Source organism: Peromyscus maniculatus, chromosome 1 (assembly GCF_049852395.1).
Source record: "Peromyscus maniculatus bairdii isolate BWxNUB_F1_BW_parent chromosome 1, HU_Pman_BW_mat_3.1, whole genome shotgun sequence".
NCBI classification, from domain to species: Eukaryota; Metazoa; Chordata; class Mammalia; order Rodentia; family Cricetidae; genus Peromyscus; species Peromyscus maniculatus.
The window spans coordinates 108,364,649-108,372,404 of NC_134852.1; the positions used below are offsets into that span (position 1 = coordinate 108,364,649).

A 7,756-nucleotide genomic window follows, 5' to 3' on the forward strand; every position below is an offset into this window, starting at 1 on the left:
TTATTGAGCATTGTTACAGGTGGTGGTGGTAGTTAGATGTCTACCAATCTATTTATTACAGAGCCATATTTTCCTAAGAGCAGAGCATGGGGTGGATGTGGAAAAGGAGTACTTGAATATGCTTATTGTTGACTGTGGCAACAGCTTAAATATCTGTTTATTCTAGAGAGCTATATGTCCAAGAACTCTGAAGATGAAGAGCTAACAAAAGAATCAAAGAGGTCTGTTCGAAAACGGGGCCGAAGCACAGATGAATATTCAGAAGCAGATGAGGATGATGAAGAGGAAGGCAAACCATCCCGCAAGCGGCTCCACCGTATTGAGACGGATGAGGAGAGCTGTGACAATGCTCGTGGAGATGCGGAACAGCCTGCCCCTGACAGCCAGCCCAGGGTCCTGCCCTCGGAGCAGGAGAGCAGCAAGAAGCCCTATCGGATAGAGAGTGATGAGGAAGAGGACTTCGAAAACGTGGGCAAAGTAGGGAGCCCCTTGGACTACAGCTTAGTGGACTTGCCTTCCACCAATGGACAGAGCCCTGGCAAAGCCATTGAGAACTTGATGGGCAAGCCAACTGAAAAGTCCCAGACCCCCAAGGACAGCGGCACGGCCAGTGCAAGTCTAGCCCCAAATGGGACAAGTGGTGGTCAGGAGGTGGGGGCACCGGAAGAGGATGAAGATGAGCTTCTGCGAGTGACTGACCTTGTTGATTATGTCTGTAACAGTGAACAGTTATAAGACTTCTTTCCATTTTTGTGCTAATTTATTCCACGGTAGCTCTCACACCAGCGGGCCAGTTAGTAAAAGCTGTTTAATTTTTCCTAGAAAACTCCACTACAGAACGACTTTTTAGAAGAAAAATTTCAACGAATCCCAAAGTCTTTCTGTGAAGTGACCAGTTTTGAACTTTGAAGATTAATAATTGCTGTAAATTCCTTTTGATTTTCTTTTTCCAAGTTCATGGTCCTTGGTAATTTCATTCATGGGAAAAAAATCTTATTATAATAACAACAAAGATTTGTATATTTTTGACTTTATATTTCCTGAGCTCTCCTGACTTTGTGAAAAAGGTGGATATGAATGCATTCCAAATCTGTGAGGGCCCAATAATTTAGGGTGGGAGAAAGCACTTGGGCTTTAGCTTTTCATATTAAATATATATTATATTTAAACATTCATGGCATAGATGATGATTAACAAACTGTTCAAAAGTTCAAGTCTGTACTGTTGCAGTTTGAGAATTGTAGATACAACATCGTACATACGTCACTTAGTAATAGCCTTCGTGAAATCAATTTGTTTACTATTGGAGTTACCATTACCACACTTTAAATAAAGAAGAGACCATGGAAGTACCATCATAAAATCACTTTAACCTAAGTTTCTGTTATAGCAGAGTTTCTTGTTTAAAAAAAACAAAAACACAAAATCATCTGAAAAGCATTTGTATAGTAAATTGTATTAATGAAGCTTTGATAACCAGATTGTGCTAGAAGGAAGTCTTAAGTAGCTTTTATGCTGTGGTAATATGATGGCCTCTATTACACTGTGTCCGGTGAGGAGTTAGTGAAGTCAATGTGGGCTTTCCTAAAGTGCAAGTACACTATAAACTTTGCCAGTAATGTTAACTCTTCTGGCCATATGGTGTTAACTGTCTGAAATGTCATTTTGAATATAATCCATCTAAATATAACATATGGAGATGCTAAGTTGACAATGGTATTTAGCACATTGGAAGACTGAGAAGGAATTTTCAGGTGAATTTTAACTGGTCTGTTCTTGCCCTTAGTATCTACTTCAAATTGAAGTCTACAAACAAAGCAGTTCCTTTGGGAGATTTTTAGTTTTGAGTTTAATCGTGTGTGTGTGTGTGTGTGTGTGTGTGTGTGTGTGTGTGTGTGTGTGTGTGTGTGTGTGTGTGTTGGAATTTTCTATCTGCCTGGATACATTAGCAGGGTTTGAATGTAGTTCTGGCCTTTGGCCATTATATACTTCTATTGAAAATCCATTAATAGTCACACAACCAACAGAACTGAGTGAGACCCGCTGATATACTTAATAGGCCTAACTTCCATTTTAAACATCTCAACACTCTAAGGATTCGCCCTTTGCTTCAAGACTAGGCGGTTTCTAACTAAACAGTGTAACGTAGCTGACACTAAACTAGGACCTTTAGCTTGGTTTCTGTTACCGTTGTGGAGTTGCGGGCACAGCCCTAACCCTGTACAGCTGTAGCATCTGTGAGTCTTCTTGCCTGGCACATGCCGAAGCCCTCTGCACTGCTTCGGGCTGTGCTTTTCTCCGGGGACTCGGGTTTCCTGCTCCACTGTTGTCTGTTGCCGGCAATAGACATGCCGTACCTGCTGCTGGCCCAGGGGACTTCAGTTTTCTTTTCAGATGAAGCATTATATGTGGTAGTCAGTCTACAGTAAACTACTTCCTTTTCATTATTAAAAGCTGGCGTTAGACTTGCATCATCAAGACCTCTCTGGAAACTTTATGCTCCTAATTTCTGTTCCTCGACAGACACTGCCCTTAAACCTTCCGGCCTTTAAAGTGTAGTGCTGATTTCTTTTCAGTTACTGGTTTTCTGTTTCACTTTAGTTCTGTAGAATTTGACCGATGATATTTTTGCTTTGTTTCTAGTGATGAACTTGTATTTGTGTAACAATGAAACAATGAAAGCAGCCTAAAAAAAATAAAAACAAGAACCCAGGGTGCGGCAGGTGCTGCTCCCGAAGCAGCTGTGGGCTTATCTTAAAACAGTGTTGTGCTGGAAGGACAGGGTGGGCTTACGTTCACAGAAGTAAAGGACTGAAAAGGAGCCACATTCACTTGTAAAACTTCCTTTCTAGCTGTTGTTTTATTTGAAAATCAGCTAAGTAAACTTTTGAACTGTCTAGAACAGACAGGCAGAAGGGTTCCTACTAGTGCATGGTGAGTGGGTTCCTGCCACCCAGTCTCAGGTTTCAGTCCTGCAGCCAGGTAAAGCCACTGTGGTGTAGAAACTCTCCCATGTGCCTGTCTCTACCTCTGCACACACCAGCTCTTGCATCCACCTATCAACTCTACTCATCCTTTATACAGATGATTAGAAATAGTAAATGGGTAGCTAATGCAACAGCATGCGGAATGTGAAGTCACTTCTGTTATGGAAAACCCATGGTAATTTTTACAGTAAAGACTGAGTATTCCACTTAGCAAAATGTCCCAGTAACAGGGGTTTCAAAACCACTTTGTGCTACCTGATCCTTACTAAACTTGAGTGTCAACCTGATACCGAGTGTCTCCCTTCTAACCTTACATTCTCATTAAACCAACTGGCTCTCAGTAGGAACCCAGGCAGCTAGTCCATACTGATTCTTAGTATCCAGAGAGTTCTGCTGCTTGGCCTTTTCTGTTGTTTCTATTCATCCTGGAGATTGAATTCAGGGCCTCATGCATGCTGGGTAGAACTCCTGCCCTGTTTAGTGTTTGGACTCAGTCCGTCAGAGTCTGTTATCTCTCAGAAAAACTCACTTGGAAGATGCTCCCGATGAGGTTTCTGTTGCTGCTGTCAAAGTAAATGTTCTGTATAAAAAATTCTGATCCAACCAGTAAGAACTGGAGGATGGAAAGGAAAACAGTCGTGTAGGGGGCCGACTATCTTCAGTCCATGATCGATTCAGATTTACAATAGATCTATAGAATGTCTGCTTTTACTAACTTCAGTGACCCCCTCCTACCTTTGAAATACAAGTGCTGAACTTGTATCAAAGGGCTCCGGTATCAGACTCAGTCTACAGCATATGCATTATGTGAAGATACAGTGTAGTGTTCAAAGTGTTTAGTTTGCCATTTCAGTAAAGTTTGAAAACTAGCCATATTTTTACAGTTCAAGAGCTTAAAATTGAAATAGCGTAGGAAAAGGACTCAGACTGGTTTGCTTGTACCTGTGTGATGATGAGATAGTGTTTATTGTAGAATGTTACTGCAAAGTGATGTGTTTTCAACAATACACGTAATACGTTGAGGTTGTTTCCTTGACATCTTTTTCCAGTTGGTCAAGGTTGCAGATTCAGAGGATAAAAAGGCGTTTCATTAAGGATTAATTCATGTTTACTGGTAACTTATTTTTTAGAAAGTGATCTGCCAAAGAACCAAGAACTTCAGAATACTAATGAAATTAATTATTGTGGGGAAAAAGATTTTTAAAAGAATGTTATTCACTTTTCACTTTCTAGTTGATAGAACCTATCCTATATAATAGACATTTAAGCAAAGTACATATATTAAGAAAAATGTGGACACTTACTTGTTTAAATTGAGATTTAAAATTATGGTGAATGTGTTAGTAATTTTTAAGTGGTATGGATGGAGGAGTTAGTCACTCACTGATTGTTCTACCAGAAGATAAAAAGCACCTAACAAATCTTTAACACTCAGATAATGCTGTGACTCCACTGCCAGCTGCCACAGCAGAGCAGGTCTCTAGTTCAGGGTAGTGTCTCAGCTTTAGAACAAGTGTTCAAAGACCAAGACTTTTCTTAAGAGGAAATGTGTATATACACCCGTTCTGGATAACTACTAGAATGCTGAATTCATCATGAACTGACTTATAAAAACATAAGGCAAATAGTTGTGACAAAATTATGAATATGATTCAATTATAGAAAGTTTAGAGAAAAAATAGTTTTTCTTGTTGGTTTGACATTCTCTAAATATATTTCTGGTTCTCTTAAGCAGAGAATGCCAAGACCACATGTATGCTGTAATCTACATAGTCCTTGTCTGTTTTAATATGATCCATTGTTGAACTCTCAGATAAAATTCATTCCTATTTTATCCACCATTCCCAATGTCAGCCTTGGAAGTGGCAAGCTAACTGCTGGTTTATTTCCTCACCGTTCCCACCTGGATCCTGAAAGAAAAGGCCTTTGCTTTCATCAGTTTGTATTTTTTGTTTTATTTATTTTTTATTTTTTGGTTTTTCGAGACAGGGTTTCCTCTGCATAGCCCTGGCTGTTCTGGAACTCGCTCTGTTGACCAGGCTGGCCTCAAACTCACAGAGATCCACACCTGGCTCTGCCTCCTGAGTGCTGGGGTTAAAGGCATGTGGTGTGCCACCACTGCCAGCTTCATCCAGTTTTTAAACTGGGTTATTGTGTTATTATTCCACTTAATTTTCAAAATATTTCAATCCAACTTAAATGATTTACCATTTTTTGAGTGCCAAGGTTTGCTAGGTAACTGGCTGCATAACACTGAGGATAAGTCATCCCGTATCATAAGCCAAAATAAGGTAGACTTGGTATGGAACCACTTTAGATCGTACACTCCCCACCTGTCACTCTTACAAGCCCCCTCAGCAGTTCATTAGAACAGTTCATTAGAACAGTTCATTAGAACAGTTAGTTCCCCTGACGTTTTCCACTCTTTGGGTCATGTACACAACTCCCTGCCCCATTTCATATTTATACCACTCTGCTCTGGGAGACACTGTTCTGGTACCCTCATTGTAGTCTTTTCAGTTCATGGAGGTGTTGTTTCTATCTTGACATTTTACATATGTCTATCCTATACACAATATGTGAAAGACCATAACAAACTACCAGATGAATAGGGATTTATGAAGCTCTAGACCTTCTGAATGAGGAAAAAAATTAAGAAACTGTATTTGTGGGTTTGTTTTCTTTCTCTCTCTCTCTCTCTCTCTCTCTCTCTCTCTCTCTCTCTCTCTCTCTCTCTCTCTCTCTCTCTCTCTCTCTCTCTCTCTCTTTTTTTTTTGCCAAACTAGTACAAGCTAGAAAATGTGCAAAGGAATAAATAACCTGCCTTGTTCTTTTTGCCACTGGATGATATAAGTTAAGAATGAGCTTGTTTAACTATATATTTCCTTGACTTTCATCAGTTTCGGAAGGAGTCTAACTTAAGTGTTTGGGGTTTGTTTGATCTGTATTTATTGCATCCTGGTCATAGGCCAGGAGCCTGCATGTTATGTTTATGGACAGCCAGAACACAGTCATTGTGGAACTTAATGGCTCAAGATCTTCTAAATCATTTAACTTATTTTGTATGTTGCAAAAAAAGAAAAAAAAAGTTTATTTTGCTTGAGAGTCACATTTTTTTATAACTGTACAGCTTTTAAGGGCTGGGAGGTGGGAAAAGACCCTAAAATAGGATGTAGATTTCTACAGTTGTGTTGATGCTCGAGCATCTACAGGAGCATTATGTAATTAAACCTCAAATTGTTTCAACACCTTGTGCCATGGTCTTCTTCGTCCTGTTGCCCGTTAGCAGAGGTGGTGCATGTCAGTATTGCACTGCGATACGGACAGCCCTTGAAATTAGATAAAACCTTTTCCCAAAGCTCTCAGACCATTGCATGAGTGTACCCCACAGCCACACACACAGTTTATATTAGTGTAAATGGATCGTCAGGATCAGTACAGCTGCAACATCCCAAATCTGGCAATCGGCAGCATATTCTTTCGGTGCATGACTTTGTGGTGCCTGTCTAGAGTATTGTTGATGTTGGTGTGTTTTGTTCTCTTATCAAAGTAGCTTCTTGACCATAGTATCTGGATAGTATCTTGCCTAAAACTCTCATGGGGTTCTATGTGCACTTTAAGAAGGGATGTCCTATGTTGAGATGGAGGTGGGAACGAGGCAGGGCTAGTTTCTTTATGTGTAAAAGAAGGAAAAATTAGAATTGTTTGACTATTCCATAGACTTACCCAACTCCACACAAATAACTTGCTGAAACTTGGCAGGAAGGGACATCACATTCAGTTTTCAATCCCTTCTTATTTGGTAACTAATTTGCAATCTCTTACAACTGCTGCTGGCAGTCTGCATGGCACATTTTACCATGCTGTCAGCCTATCTTTTAAAATGCCAGGACTTCTTTTTGCTATCTGGTAATTTTACCATTCTAATTGACTACCTGTATAGCATCACTTCTTATAAGGAATTAAATTCATCTAATTGTGTCATAATTTCTAGGTAACCTTCACCTGTTAACTAATTTGAGAATTATTTCCTTTTCTGTCTTCACCCATTTAGAAGCTTAGGGACCATGAATTTCAATGTGAAGAGTACAAATTCCAGATAAGAGTTTGTAAATTGTATTATTTTTGAATCTCACTTTGATTTTATAAAGTAGTAACTAAGTTCCAGGAAGCATCCATTCAGAACATGTCTTGGATTTTCAGATGTGCTCAAATGAAGTACTTTACTTTCCCTATGCATAAAATAAAAAATATTGGAATAGTTCTCAAAATGCTGTTTTTAGATGAGAGGGAAACAGAAGCTCCAAGATTATCTCAAACCAAGTCTTGCTGTCTCAGGACCATGCATTAGTCACAGAGAGGCTGTCATGCACTGTCACATAATGTAGTGCTGCATGTGTGAATCACGTGCAGAAATCTGAAAACTGGAAACATGATTCTGATAACACAAGTCACGTCTGTGTATGAAAAGCATGGCAGGCCCTGAGAGCGCAAAGCTTCAGGAGTGGTAGAACTGCAGTGCATCGTTGTTTAAATACAATATTCCTTGTGACAACCCAAATATGTTGTGGCTGTTGCCAATATTTTCGTTAACAAAATGTTGAATGTCTCATTTCAGTCTGGTCAGAATTCTCAGTGTAATAAGCCAGGCCTAAGCCATTTTACAGCTATTGGCCTAACTGTAACTTTTTTTCAAAATGTTTTATTATAATACTTGTCATTTCTTTCACTTAATATATGTCAATTGTCATAATAAAAAGTTGAAATAA

At 39.4% G+C, this 7,756-nt stretch overlaps 1 protein-coding gene across 4 annotated transcripts in view; it reads left to right on the forward strand.

Annotated features, from left to right (window-relative positions):
* Rsf1 (remodeling and spacing factor 1) overlaps positions 1-7,756 on the forward strand; it is a 126,854-nt gene extending 119,098 nt beyond the window's left edge. For all 4 annotated transcript variants that reach the window (XM_042280239.2, XM_042280241.2, XM_076547579.1 and 1 more), the window contains one exon: positions 167-7,756. In XM_042280239.2, the coding sequence (XP_042136173.2) occupies positions 167-735 (569 nt within the window). In that variant the 3' untranslated portion in view covers positions 736-7,756. The remainder of the gene's footprint in view (positions 1-166) is intronic.